Genomic DNA, 16188 nt, shown 5'->3' with positions numbered 1-16188 from the left:
CATGTGACGTAACAACTGACAAAGTTCAGCAGAAGAATCTGGGGCATTCTGAGTTGTTGTTACTGGTCTGTTGGGCTGCAACCAACATTGTGATCTGCAACTTCTGTCCCAAGATGAAGATTCCAGTGGTGGATTTTGGTTTGTATCGCTTGAGTGAAAAGACTGTTTTAGACCCCCCAGTCATGGTTTTAGACGTACAACTTACTCAGTTAAGTGAACAGCTGAAAACAGCCTTCACAGAGGTGGGATTTGTCTACCTGAAAAACACTGGGATTTCTCAAGAGGAGGTGAGTCAATTTTGAAAGGTGACAAAATATGATAACTTGGGATCAATAATCATTGTTAGTTCTACAAAGTGGCCAACCCATCTGGAACTACTTGAGCAGCGCCACCCACTGACTGTTAATTTAACAGTATCACTTTAACAATATCACTCACTTACTAGGCTTTAACAGTGTTAAAGCTTAGTAAGTGAGTGATATTCCTATAATAATCATTACTATAGAGGGGGCACTAAGGACATCTGGGCCCCTCGATGTAAAATGGGCTATTTTGTCCAAAATGTAAAAAAAAAAAAAGAGAATTAAAAAAGAAAGAAAAATGGTCTTAAAGTATACATGATTACATGCCATGACAATTAAGGTCTAATATGTCTACAGTTTCTACAAAACCTGTAGGCCCATATCCAGTCATTTTGGGGCATAAACAAGAAGTTGAAGGATAAAATAAAGTCTGATAATGATGTACCATGCATGTTCACATCATGCATACTTTACATTACTTAAGATCATATTTCAATTATTATATATTTTTAACATTTTGGACAAAATAGCCAATTTTACATCGAGGTGCCCAGATGTACCTAGAGCCCACCTATCCTGTATCCATAGCAACTAGACTAGAGCGTTCAGTAACAGGTAGACAGTAACTGAGCGTCATGTGAACCATGGCTACTGTCTCTCCAGCTCTTTAATAAACATAAAATGCGTTTTCAGGTCAGGATACCAACTCATACAGGATACAGGATAAACAAGTGAAATTGGAAGTGATGACACAAAGAAATGAGTAGACAAAATTTGAACTGGAACAATATCAAATGGAAGCTGATAAATGGCCTGAGTAGGCCTACTCCCCTGATTGGTTGAAAATCTGCATTGCAACCCACCTGAAAATGTATTTTCTGTTTATTAAAGAGGTGGGGGGGACCCCTGTTATTGAACAAACAATCTATAGCAAACAGAATATAGTGCTTTAACCTTTTAACAAAAACTATTACTTATCCTACCTTTAACAAGCTCTGTGACCACTGACTATCATTGTGGTCCATGTAAACATTGAACATCTTTACAAGCCACAATACAACCAATCTGGGAAGTGGGAACCCATCAGCAAAAAAGGGGTGGGGGGGGGTCATTTGAATCAACTGTGGAGCTCTGAATCTGTCTTACTCTTGAGAGATTACAATACAACAAATGGTACAAACTAAAGATACATATAAAACAATATACAGTTCAATCAATTCATGTTGATCGCACATGAATGACAATGACTTCACTTGTTTATGTTGAAAAATACTGATGAGTAATTGTTTTGATATGGCAGCTTAACTTGGAACACCATGTGCTAGCTAGACACACTGACCTTGACACAAAACCATGTCACAAAGATAAACAAAACAATGATTCTTCAGAATAATACATTTGTCTTGTGATGGGGGAGGGTCTAAGCATAAGACATCACTGTACCTATATGATATTTCTGGTTGGAGGAGACTTGTTGCAACCGTCCAGTTGTAACTTCCCCAGTCACCCCTATTTTATATTGAATGTTTTTGTTAGTCAATAACATAAATGTTCCTTATATCATTTGATTACAATTTAATTATGTTGTTGTTTCTTATTGACAAGGACTAATACCTCTTCTCTATGTGTGTATCTTGGGTTTTTCCAGGTGAACAATGTTATGGACATTTCCAAGAAGTTCTTTCTGCAGTCAGATGAATTGAAGTTGCCCTTTAGCAGGGGTAGCTTTTCCAACAACATGAATCACGGCTGGGATTCATCAGAAACTGAAAGGTTTTACATTTGATTTCTTTAATTATTTAACTTATGTAACCATGTTTTGGCATCTATTGTTAAGAAACTCGTCATTATGGCCACTGATATGCTCTAAAGGTGTGAAAAACTTATTTTGCAGTAAATTAGGTCTAAGACTTGCAGTTTGGGGGTATGTTGTCATGTTTATATATGTGTGTATATAGTGTTAATCTTGCAAGTACATCCCATAAGCCAGAGGGACAGGAGCATTGCTAGTAACCCTTATCCCATAGCCTGGAGGGACAATTGCTTGATTAAAAAAAAGACAAAGACGGTTGTTGACTTATTTGAAAAAAAATTGCACCAGCAATATGGCACTGATCAACCTAGTAGTATTAGCTACGGACAGACACACAGACAGCTATACTGCCCCTTAGTAGGTTTTTAAGAACCTTAAACAAAATGTACTGCTTGTCCTCTGTAACAGATGATGCATTTACAATGAATGACTCTATATACACAGGCTGAACCCAAAACGACCAGGGGACCTAAAGGAAGCCTTCAATACTGCGTGTCTGCACCCAGACATAGTGAGGACTCTTAACTTCTGGCTCAATACATTTCATGCAGTCAACCTTCTGACTTCGCTTTTAATACCTATAAAGTTTGTACTGCAATATAAGATATGAGTCTTGATCTGTAAAGGTATTTATTGTCTCTTTATGATTACAGCTCTTGTGATAGACATTGTCTGCTTTGACTGACAGTAAATTACAACATATGGTTTAAATTCTAAGCTTGATCTATTCTGTTCTATTGATTAGCCTATTGTAATTATATTGTAACCGTCAACTTTCCCTTCCCATTGTAGAAGTGGCCGTCGTGTGGTGTGCTGTCAGGGTTTCGAGAGGTGCAGACAGAATTCTTCCTGCGCTGTAAGATACTGGGATGCAGGGTGCTCAGGGTGATGGCTCTCAGTCTGGAGCTGCAGCCAGCGGTCTTCCTCAAAGCTCACTCATTAATAGGGAGTAGGTAATCTATTGTAGTGGTTCTCAAAGTGAGGTCTGGGGACCTCCAGGGGTCCTTGAGAGGGTTCCAGGGGGTCCCCAGCTTCACTTTACAGGGGAGCGACACATTTATCTCTGCTGTGAGTTAACATGTTTGGATGAACCTAATGATCTGGTAACTCTGAGAGTGTACAAATCCCTTACGGGTCCTTTTGGTTCCATTTGTACACTCTCAGAGTGTTAGTATATGTATATATTTTACAAATGACTGTGGTGTGGTGTCCTACAGGTGATGGGAATGGCTCAACTCTCAGATCCCTCTACTATCCCCCGGTGGACAGTGGCATGGTGAAGGAGGGGCAGCTACGGTGCGGAGAACATTCTGATTATGGGAGCATCACACTGGTGTTCCAGAGCCAGGAGGGAGGGCTGCAGGTAACAAACATAGGGCCCTATCTTCAGTGCCTTACCCATTATCCCTAAACTTCTTTGCCATGTTTTACTATTTTTAAAAACATTTTCAAATAGTTCAAATAGCCAATCTACAAACTCACAACGTGTCGATGTAGATCTATTTACTTTATACGGTGTGCCTCTGAAAGAAGTAGCCATCTATAAGAGGATCTGGTCCTTTTCAGCAACACACAGACACACACACAAATGAGCTATAAAATTGCAAGCACTGACAATAGTCAAATGATCTCTATAGACTCTGCAGCACAACAGGCTTGTCTACTACCATTAACTAATCACTGAGAGAATGGCCTTCCAGCTCCCTTGCCAATTGTCTGTGCTTCCAGGCTGGCTCCAGCCTCACTGCAAGACAAAGTGTTAATTCATGCTAAACTGGACATTATATTCAGGGTGTGACCTCTTGGATGCCCATACTCACATAGGTCCTGGGTCGGTCAGGGGACTACATCTCCGCTCCCAGCATCCCCGGCACAGTGCTCCTTAACATTGCAGACCTGATGCAGCGATGGACGAGCAACACATTTATCTCTGCTGTGAGTTTACACGTTTGAACCTCACGATCTGACCGTCAATCTCTTACAAACGTATAGGACCTACTGTAAATATTTCCTCTGGTATATGAAACGACTAATCTGCGAGATGACTTCATTATCTATTGTTATTTTCAGGGATGTGATTTTAGCACTCAGGATTTCAAAGTTTCGGTCAAATCCCATTAATTTCTCTTTGTTATTTTGTGCTTTTTCAGATAGTCCTCACACCTCTGTTGCCCAACCTTAAACAATGTGTGATCATACTAATCAATTATTAAAACATTTACCTTAAACTATAGTTATGTTCCTTCTTTCTCTGCCTGTAACTACAGGTGAAGCATTCCTCCTGAACTCCTCCTGAAATGAAATAAATACAACTTAATACTGTTGTTTCTTCCTCTCTACAGGTTCATAAGGTTTTGATGCCGCCACCTGGTGACTCCAGCACACGTCATTCTCTGGCGTTCTTTGTTCAACCAGATGACGAGGCTCTGATCACATGTTGCGATGGCTCTGATAAGTACCCTCCTGTTAAGGCAGGCACCTATCTCATCGAACGCTATAACGACTCTTATGGACGCAAATGAAATTTCCTCCCTAAATACTGTACATAGTATGAAGTGTTTTCATAAAATGATTTACAGTTTGGAGGTTAACGTGAGACTTGTGTGACATTTACTGTACACTACAGTATACATTCTTGAGAAAATGAAAGGAACTTCTTGATTAATCAAAACAGTTATCGATAGAATAATCACAACGAAAATAATGGATATTTGCAGCCCTACACATTATCTTGCAAACCCGATCGACTTGACACTTGGCAGGTTGAGCAGTGTCGATTGGATGAGCGGTTCAGAACCGGCCTGCTCTGAATGCACACACATACCAAACTGTGGCCAGGCCCCAAACGCACACTGCACTAGTATGTTTAAAAGCAAAACACTTAAGTGATTCTTTATAAACGACATAAACGACAAGTGAAGTGAGATATTATAAATGTATGAACCTGTAGCTTATGTATGATAAAAGACGGATGAATCCACCATGCGGTCTCATTGTCATCTTTTAATGTCCTCATTCAAACCATATACAGCATTATGGATTTGTTACACAGTAAGTTGTGGGGGTGTAGATGAACTGCTCTGCGAGAACAATGTCATATTGGAACTTTAAAAAATAAATCAAAGAATATTGCAATTGAATTTTATCAAGACAAATAAATGCAACTTTTCTGCTGTATGCTTAGGTGTGTCTGTAATCTATGGAGGATCCAAGGGGTTCCAGCTGGGGAACTCGCAGGAGTCCCTGATAATGTGACCATATGTGGGCCCTCCACCACCCAGATAAATTAATTAGTTCTTTATTACCATATCAACTTGTCTCTGAAAGAACTCCCTTCAGTTTCCAAATGAGTCAAGAACACACATACATACTTTAATGAACACACATAGCTGCTTCTGAACCCATACACTCATTAAATAAAACATTAAAACAAGGTCTGGATTTGACTGTAACCCCACATATTGTATCTTCATCACTCCACTTCCAAAGAAATGCTGACAAGGCAAGGCTTAAAAAAAGCAAAAACAAAATCTACAGGGACACAATGCATCACATCACAACCCATTGTGAGCTTGTAGATAGACCTGACAGACACCAGGTTGAAAGTTGTTAAGCTGGGACAATAATCATATGAATTGAATTTAAATTAGTTTTATTTTCTTTTTCACTTAACACTGGCTACTGGTGGGAAAAAAAACTGGTGGAAAAAAATGTGTGCTTCAAAAGGAAACGGAAACTTTAACAAAGGAATGAACAGTAGTACAGTGGGTACATATTCATTTGAAGTCCAGCTAATTGGGACTTGGGAGTAATTTAATGTACTGTCAGTATCAATATATGAAGAAGCCACCATGATGAAATGTAAATCAATGGCTTCAGAAAATTACATTTAGTGGTCAAAATATCTTTTATTTTATTTTATGAATACAGTGTTTCTTGTTTTATGAATAGGTGCCAACTTCTGTAACAACATGAAAACTCATGAGTATAGTGCTTTTTCATTCATAACCTGCAGTGCATTATCTCTGCAGTCACGTGGCTGACATTCATTTATCAAGTGTGTTCACTTGTATTGTGGGCTATATTTTAATAAATTGATACAGTTCGTAGTCCTAAAACATATTTTCCAAAGCTTTTTGCCATAGGGTTTTTGATTTAGTATGGTCTGTGGTTAACATAAGCCTAAGACAGTTTAACATGTTGTTATAAGAAACATTATACCCATTAATATCTCAACAGTGAATGCTGAAGCCTTTATGTACTTTTTAAACATTAATGTCCCGTGTCAAAAATCATAAAAACATTGTGGCATTTTGTTGAGCAAAACATTAATATCATAATCGTTTGATTGCTACAAAGCAACAAAAAATATCCAAAACCCAATGCAAAATTTCCAATGGAATCATAATCTGCATCATCCCTGTAGTATTGTATAAGCACAACATTTTGGTCTGAGCTTGAACTCTTGGCTGATTGAATGTCTTGTGACTGAAATGTGCCTATTAAAGTGTAGCCTACAGTACAAGTGAACAGCATGCAGGATTCTGTTCTTTTTTTAAATATTGACCTCTTAAGGTTTTTTTTCCTACATACCCGTTAACAAGACACTTCAGGTGAGAAAAACATCAATTCTATACATACACAAACAGAAATACCAATCTCTCCAACAGTGAATAGAAGCTCTAGGATAGGGCATATTAAAACACAACATTGATTTACTGTATGAAGAAAAATTCCCTTTCAATGTCAATGTCCCTAAATGAATTCCAAGTGCAGAACAGAGCCCCTGTTGGGGACGAAAAAGGAACAATGACAAAAACGAATAGCTATTGGGGGGGAATGGACCGGTGATAATTTGAACTCTTGATTATGTAACTGCATTGGTGAGCTGGAGAAGGGTATGAAGAGGAACGTAGGAATGTACTGTATAGTATACCCTCTCAAACAACAGACTCATGCCCTGTAAACACACACACACACACACACACACACACACACACACACACACACACACACACACACAGACACACACTCCCATCCATCCACAAACAGAACCTGCTAAGAGTGCACGGACACTGGTGCATTTGGTTGCTGCCTTGCTGGTGATCAGGAGACATAGGCTGACGGCTTCCCGGTATAGCTGGGGCTTTATCGCCTGCGTGGGCTCCTGGCTCTACACAGAACACAAGAGGAAGAGATACCAACATTATCCTGAATGCAAGTTGGGTGCCCGATCATGTGCCATGGGAGGACCAAGAAATTAATTCATGTACCACGTAAGCCCTATATACGACAAATAGTGAAAGATTTCCATTATGAGCTTTGCTATTTTTCACATTTTTAAAATAAATGTAGATTTCTAAATTGTGATATTATCAAACATGAATATCTATCATGTCAGACAGTCTACATTTCCCGAGAGGAAATGCATGTATTTAATTCAGTCTGACCAGAAGCAGAGATAAAACATATCTCCACCGACTATAAAAATTAATGACCAGAGGGTATATCAAAAGCAGAGGAGGGTAGATTTCTCAATATACAACATATGACTGAATGCCAACCGTGTCATTGTCATCCTGAATGCCAGGGAATAAGTAAGTGATGGTGAAAGTCACACACTGTTACTGACCTTTAACCTCAGCTTTCATCTTCTCCATTTCTTGTACTGCCTGAGAGAAAAAGATGAAGAATGGCATTATAAAGCCTAACGTATTCCTCCATTGCACGAACATGTCGCTTGCTGACTAGAACAGATCTTCAAGCTAAATATAGTCGTCCCCCCACAAGCTGCCAAGGTTAATTAATTAAGCTTGATTACAAAAGTCAACATCATCCAAATACATAATTACACAAGCCAAATAGGGTTTATGTGTGCACACACACTCCCTGGATGCCAGAGCAGAACCTCTGCCCCAAATGTTTCACATGGGCCTTTTATAGCGCCACCAGGAGGCCGATTTGTGCAAAACACTTTTTTGAACAGTACTCCTACAGATTTTGGCCAAAAATCCCCCAAATCGGTACACAGTATCTCTATAGTCATTAAAAGAAACGGCTAATTTCAGATTTTTCATATTCCATCCTGATTGGCAAAAATTGTCTCTCAAAGTTTGCAGGAGTACTCCGTTTCGAACAAAATGCCTCAAATCATGAACACAGCATGTAATTTCCATGAAATTTTGCACACACATTCCCATTAGGCCGGGGAAGAAATGCCATTTAAAAATGTTCAAATCAGCCTCATGGTGGCGCTGTAACAGGCCGATTCGTGTTTTTACCTATAACTGCACCGATCAGTGTAAAACTTTGTATGCACACTCTTTAGAGGCCAAGGAAAAACCTTTGCCCTGCATTTTTCACATTTGCCTTTTATAGCGCCACCAGGAGGCAGACTTATGTAAAACACACATTTTTTTATATTAAGCCTTCAGATTTGATCCAAATTTCACGCAAATTGGTACACATGATCTCTATAGTCATGTGATCAAGACGGATCTCTTAGATTTTTCATATTCCATCCTGATTGGCTAACATTGACATGTAATGTTTGCAGGAGTGGCCCGTTTTGAACAAAATGCAGCAAATCATGAACGCAGCGTCCGATTGCGGTGAAACTTTGCACGCACATTTGCACTACGTTGAGGAACAAATGCCACCCTTTTAACATTGGCCTGTTATAGCGCCAACAGCAGGTCAAATTTAGCAAAACACATTTTAGAACAAAATGCCTCAAATCATGCATGCAGTGTCCGATTGCTGTGCACGGCCTAGGAATAAATGGCACCCTTTTCACATTGGCCTATTATAGCCCCACCAGGAGGCCATAATAACCTACCTGACCTGGCGGAGACTTGTGCTCCGAGGAGCACTTTTTCTAGTTGAATATCATTTGACCAGGAGTAAGTGCTGGAGTTCAGTACTTTGTCCACCACCGCCAAACAAGTGGGGTTGAATGGTGTTGAAAGCTGATGACAAATCGACAAACAGCTCGGCATGAGTTGTCCTCTCTGGGTGTTTGAATGACATATTTTAAGTGTAGCCTACATTTTTACAAGAAATGTACCATCAAGGCCCAGAGTAAAGCAGATAAACCACAGCAGAAATTTTTTACTTTGTACCTCTGCCAGCGGTTTCCAACCTTTTCTGGATCAGGGCCCACTTTAAAATCTTGAAACCATCTGACCATTTAGTCAGATGGGTGGGCCACGTGCATTTTCAAAGCATGTACAGTATATGTTAATGATCAATCAATTGATGGGGATCCACCTTGGATCAATGGAACTAACATAGTATACTTTAAGTTCCTATTCATCAGTATCGCAAAAAAAACAAGAAAATATACCATGACATGTTTTGATATTAAAGGAGTAGTTCACCCCAAAAATTACTTATTGTCTCCGCCAGGCCGAAAGGCATGGCGAGAGAGTATGTTTTGCCCCCCGTCCGTCCGTCCGTCCGTCCGTCCGTCCGTCCGTCCGTCCGTCCGTCCGTCCGTCCGTCCGTCCGTCCGTCCGTCCGTCCGTCCGTCCGTCCGTCCGTCCGTCCGTCCGTCCGTCCGTCCGTCCGTCCGTCCGTCCGTCCGTCCGTCCGTCCGTCCGTCCGTCATTCTGTCTGTGGACAGCTAATCTCCCGCACCGTTGGCTTGATCGCAGCGAAACTGTGCACACACACTCCCTGGATGCCACAGCAGAACCTCTGCCCCAAATTTTTCACATGGGCCTTTTATAGCGCCACCAGGAGGCCGATTTGTGCAAAACACATTTTTTCACAGTACTCGTACAGATTTTTTCCAAACATCACGCAAATCGGTACACAGTATCTCTATAGACATTAAACGAAACAAGTCTTTCAGATTTTTCATATTTCATCTTGAATGGATAAAAATGGCTTCCAAAGTTTGCAGGAGTGCTCCGTTTTGAACAAAATGCCTGAAATCATGAACACAGCATGCAATCTCCGTGAAATTCTGCACACATATTTCCACTATGCCGAGGAAGAAATGCCACTTGAATATTTTCAAATCAGCCTCATGGTGGCGCTATAACAGGCCGATTCGTGTTTTTACCTATAACTACACCGATCTGTGTAAAACTTTGTATGCACACTCTCTAGAGGCCAAGGAAAAACCTTTGCCCTGCATTTTTTACATTTGCCTTTTATAGCGCCACCAGGAGGCCGACTTATGTAAAACACATTTTTCGATATTAATGCTAAAGATGTTATCCAAATTTCACGCAAATCGGTACACATGATCTCTATAGTCATGTGATAAAGACGGATCTGTTTGATTTTCCATAGTCCATCCTGATTGGCTAAGATTGCTAAAGTTTGCAGGAGTGGCCCGTTTTGAACAAAATGCCGCAAATCATGAACGCAGCGCCCCATTGCGGTGAACCTTTGCACGCACATTTGCACTACGTTGAGAAACAAATGCCAGCCTTTTAACATTGCCTATAGCGCCACTAAGAGGCCGATTTTTGCAAAACTTTTCTTTTTTATATTACTTTATATTATTTTGTCCAAACATCATGCAAATCGGTACACATTATCTCAAGTGATCAAGATGGTTCTGTCCAATATTTTATATTCCATCCTGATTGGCGAATTGCGAACATTGCTGGCCCACAATAACCTACCTGACCTGGCGGAGACCTGTGCTCCGAGGAGCACTTTTTCTAGTTTTCTATCAATTACACACGCCATGAAGCCTTGAATTCATGATTATTATTATTATTTTTGTCGCATTCATTCCTTTTTTTTTTTTTTTTTTTTTTCACGATTTTGTAACCCTATTTGCCAGACCCAAGGGGTCGGGCTTACATGAGGCTTTGTACCTGTTTCGTCCATACATGGGCATGGTCACTTTGTCCTCCGGCCCCAGCCAAAAAAAAGTCTGTCACTTTGTCCTCCGGCCCCAGCCAAAAAAAAGTCTGTCCCCCTTTCGTCCCCTTTCGTCATGAACTATTCATGACATCATTATTATGTCACAAGTATGTAATTAAGTAAAGCTCATCATACTAGAACTTCATTCTGGGTCTGGCAGAACCAGGTCTCCTGGTCTTGTTTTTACACCCAGTGCCAATTGTCTATGTAATCCTGGGCACTACCTACCCTCTGCCAACCTAGGGAGGCCAGGGCCAAGCTCATGCCTCCTTCAATGCATGAGAGACAACTGACCTTCTTGTCACCTGACAGGGGGGAGTTTCCCTGGTTGGACGTAGCGCGTGGAAGGAACACGTTATTCCAACCAGTTCCTTTCCCCTCCATCAGGCGCCCCGGCTGACCAGGGGAGGCAGTATAGTGACCAGGATTACTACATGTTTTTGTGAGGGTACCTACCCTAGGAGACACGGGGAGAACATGCAAAATCCACACAGAAAGGCCCTTTCGCCAACCCCACCTAGGGTATGGGCACTGATGACGCGGAGGAGAGAACACGCCCCCAGCGCCCACAGCGTCCCCTGTGGGAATCGAACCCAGGACCTTCTAGCTGTGAGGCGACATTCCTAAGCCAATAATTTTATGACCGGGTGTATTTCCGGTAGGAGACACAAAGAGTCTACTTTGGGTCTCCTACCAAATACATTATCATCTTTCCGCCGGTAATCAAATTATTGGTTTAGGAATGCGGAAAAGACAAGCAACAATCCAAGAATTCAAGGCTTCATGGGGTGTGCAATTGATAGAAATTAAGTAATTTTTTGGGTGAACTACTCTTTTGTGTTTTGCTAATTATTTGGGCCCCACTTACAATATCCTGATTGGCCCACCAGTAGGTCGCTGGCATAAACAAAACCCCAAATTAGAGAATGCATAACATGACTAGGAAATGAGCCAGCAGGTATAGATGGTACTAAATCTGTTCTAACACTTCTGAACTGTAACTCCTCCATATGCGATGCTATAGACATGAAGCATCATTATTCTACACAGCCATTTTAGTGAGAGTAGTACTAGGCCAACTCTCCATTTTAGCCATTTGGAGAGCTTAAGTACCCATTTTGTGTCAAAACCAATTGCCTCATAAAGTACTATTGTTTTCCATTACACAGTGGGATAATTATACACTGTGAAGCCTTTCCAGATTATACTGTATCTAGCCATGAATTATTATGTTTTACCTTTGTGCACTGCGTAAAAACAAGAAACAATGGAGTTTGCGTTTCCACTCAAAGGAAATTAAGTTTGTCTCCAACTCGAGGAGATTTAATTTACATGTTGTATAAAAATAAAGCACATATAGTTTATATCCCCACTTTGTGAGCTTTGCCTTCATATCCTGTGGTATACTTATGCGGGCCTTGGACACCATGCACCATCCTTTCATCTAATGTACTCATAGGGCTGCTAAAGGGATTCAAGGGCAGTCACTATCACCATGTACAGTCTGTCTCTGCCATGTCCTTCTTCCGATCCTTGACTTGATCTTGCGTGTCGTGGTGTTAGTACGGTAAGTTGTACCATCGCCATTCCTTTCTCCAATTGTCCATTCTGTGATGTATATTTATATTTACAAGGCCTGAGTAGAGGACAATGGTCAGGAAAATATAGGAGTCACTCATGGAAAATGCTTACAAAGTGCATTACTTAACATTCACTCATTCGCACACACATTCACACACAAACAGTGGAAAAAACATGCAAGTTATAGGTACCAAACCTATAGTGTCTTGCTCAAGGACACTTCAACACGAAGCCAAAATGAAAACCCTCCTCTTCCCAAATGGGAACTCTATCTCCTGAACGACAGACACTCCATTTGGAAAGAGAAGACCAGGACCCACCTTTTGTTGGGCCCTGATCCACAAATGGTTGGGTACCGCCTGCAGCTAAGCCTTATGATGATTTCACTTGCCAATGTTTTCGCCAGAAAATCAGTTGTCACACAATTGTACGGCAAAGAAAGGTTTATTACACGGCTTGGTTGAATGCCTGATTCTGATTGGTCAATCACAGAATTCAGCTGTGTGTTATTTCTGAATAATGACCACTGAGCTCAATAACAGACCGCTGTCTAATCAAAGGCTCAGAGCACCTGCTGCACTGCTTGATTTTGTGCCGCATCCAACATGGCAGCCATGTAAACAAACGCACAATGTCATTTACAGCTAAACACTGCTCTCAAGAATATTTTTGAAAACATTTGAAGCGAGAAATAGACAATGCAGTAACAGGAAATGTATTCTATTTGATCAGCACTTGAGCAGCATAAATTAATGGACTACTTTCATTACCGTAAGCAATGAAATCCTTTGTTTTGTTACTTTTGGGTAATTTATTGATTTATTTTATTAAGTGGCCATTCGCGGAGGTGTCTAAACATCCTGAGGGGGTTTATTTCTCAACAATGACCGGCTTGCCATCAATTATCCCTATAGCTTAAGTGTCTTTCTCAAGGCAGTTTGACGTGTTCATCAACACACCTGAACTGCTGGGATCAAAATCTGCATCGTTCCATCACAAGGTGATGTGTCTAACCCCCCCCCCCCCCTCCAAAAGAAAAGTTGTTTACAAGGATGAGTCTATCCATCATTAATGCATCCATGGTTCATTTTACAGTCCTCTCAGCACACAAACTTTCCTAAAAGAGGGGGAAGTACCGAAACGGGCTGTGAGATAATCACATGCTTCCTCGGCTTAATTACTGACTACAGCATGCCCTAATCAAAGCTTCATTAACACACTGCTAGATTTCACATTAATATGCATAATATTACGATAGCTGAGAATGCACAGTTCAACATATAGGCTATGCACGCGCACACACACACACACACACACACACACACACACACACACACACACACACACACACACACACACACACACACACACACACACACACACACTCATCATCATCTTCACGGATATGCAGTGCTGATTAGAATTCATCTGAATATCATTATCACATTATTAAACTTTCTCAATCAACTGCCAAATTAGTATTCGGATTAGAATACCGCAATCATTCAGTGACCTTTTTTGGAAACAACCTTATAATGTACCACTAATGAACACACGCTATTAATGGAGTGTGCACTCAATCACATTCTGTTGGGATTAGAAACAAATCTGAGACTTTTCAGACATTCAGACTTTTCTTGAAGAATAGACTGTGCAGTGGCTGTTTGTCCTCAAAATAAAACATCAAAACAAACTCAAAAGCCCACTGAGGCACCAGGGAGCGAATGAAGGGAGGAAAGAAGTCCATTGTCCAAGCAGTTATTGCGCATTTTGTGTAAATTGTGTACTATTCCATTTATTTCACAGCTAAAAGAACAACAACAAACATTGATGATTATTCTTTTATTCATTAAAAGAATAAATAATTTATTTTAAAATGTGAAAAGAGTTATAGAAAAAGCACGGCCCCTCACACATTAGAAGGATTATATCAGTCACCAGAACCATGGGACGAGTGTTTTCAATGAATCTAGCATGATTAAAATGGAGTTTGAAGTTACAATGGGTTTATATAGGAAGGGGGCGTGTCTGATCAAATGAAAACCAAATATCTAAATATTGAATCAAGCAACTTAAAAACTGTCAGGGGTGCTCACAAAATCCTGAGTAGATGTTAAAATGACCCCGGAAGTGCAAGTAAAAAGATCTGAGTACTTCTTCCACCACTGATCAAGGTGCCCTTGAGCAAGGAATCTACCCCAGCTTTAAGTACTTCATCTGATGTGCACACTGAAAGGGCAGCTCTTAGATGATAATGTAGGCTAAGGCTACACAGGGACTGTTAACCACTCGGAGGTGGAAAAATTAGGCTACTCACATTTTTTACTTAAGTAAAAGTATCAATACTGCAATGTAGAAATACTCTGTTACAAGTAAAAATCTGGAATTCAAAATGTACTTGAGTACAAGTACAAAAGGATTGGTGTCAAAATGTACTTAAAGTACCAAAAGTAGAAAGTAGGCTACTCATTATGCAGAAGGTCCCATTTCACAACTTACAATGTACAAAAAATAATTTGATAATAGCAGATCTACAAGCTCACAATGCTTCACATCGCGACGCATTGTGAGCTTGTAGATCGGCTATTTTCAAATGCCGAAATGTATATAGGGCTGAAAGTGGGGTATGTATGTTTGTAATAATACTCAAAATCTACAAAGTAACTAGTAACTAAAGTTTTCAAATAATTGTGGTGGAGTAAAAGTACAATATTTGCCTCTGAGATGTAGTGGAGTAGAAGTAAAAGTATTGGAAATTGGAAATACTCAAGTAAAGTAAAAAATACCTCAAAATTGTACTTGAGGTACAGTACTTGAGTAAATGTACTAAGTTACTTGATTGATTGATTGATGTAGTTTATTTAGTAAGACATGAGAATAGTACATGACAGTACATAACAGTACATGGAAGTACAAATTCATAATACAAGGTCTACTAAACTGGAACTCTCATTAAGCACTAAGCTTGTTTAAGATGAGAACCCCATGCACACAAATCATGATGAAATATAAGAGGCAGATAGATATACACACTACTATACAGAATGTCATACAATCAGCTTTCAGGTTACTGGTATGAAGAGAGAAAAAAATATATATATATACAAAAGAGGAAAATGAAGGAGGGGGGGGGGTAGGGGGGGGTAGGTTAAGACTTAGACAGGGGCCATTTTCGAATTGCAGCCTCCTGAAGGTGTATCTTTAGGGCAGTTTTGAAAGTGAGTAGGGTTTTACACTCCTTTACTCCTTTTGGTAGGGCATTCCACATTTTCGATGAATAGCATGAGAACGAGTTCATCCCCTTAGTTGAGCCAAATCTGGGTTGAACATGATTTGTGGAGCTGCCTCTGGTGTTATGATCATGGACTGCATTAACATTTTGGAAGTATTTTGACAAATACAGGGGGATCCCAATGTTGTGGTGTATCTTGAAGACCAGGCCCATAGCAAGTTGCTGTACTCTGTCCTCAACCCTAAGCCATCCAATCCTAGCAAAATGAGCAGGGGTTAGATGGGTTATGTGATTGAGACTTTACACCACTGTAACCACTTAATTCCTGTTTTATACTTCGTCATACGCTGGTGGTGTCACACGGTGAAAATAAC

At 40.3% G+C, this 16188-nt stretch overlaps 1 protein-coding gene and 1 long non-coding RNA gene across 2 annotated transcripts; one reads left to right on the top strand and one right to left on the bottom strand.

The window, feature by feature from the left end:
- Positions 1–182: 182 nt before the first annotated feature.
- Positions 183–4637, top strand: LOC308087912 (uncharacterized protein; the record flags this gene model as incomplete). The annotated part of the gene is made up of 7 exons (XM_080432159.1): positions 183–287; positions 1951–2075; positions 2560–2626; positions 2908–3064; positions 3333–3478; positions 3940–4050; positions 4458–4637. The coding sequence occupies 7 exons, from the start codon at positions 183–185 to the stop codon at positions 4635–4637; spliced, it is 891 nt and encodes a 296-aa protein (XP_080288285.1).
- Positions 4638–7041: 2404 nt separating this feature from the next.
- LOC308085468 lies at positions 7042–7790 on the bottom strand. The gene is made up of 2 exons (XR_013933175.1): positions 7748–7790; positions 7042–7288 (listed from the first exon to the last, which is right to left on the bottom strand). It is a non-coding gene; the product is annotated as an uncharacterized lncRNA (long non-coding RNA).
- Positions 7791–16188: the final 8398 nt, after the last annotated feature.

This window comes from Gymnoscopelus braueri (assembly GCF_963280865.1).
Source record: "Gymnoscopelus braueri genome assembly, chromosome: 1".
NCBI lineage: Eukaryota > Metazoa > Chordata > Actinopteri > Myctophiformes > Myctophidae > Gymnoscopelus > Gymnoscopelus braueri.
This window is presented reverse-complemented; position numbering and strand designations above follow the sequence as displayed.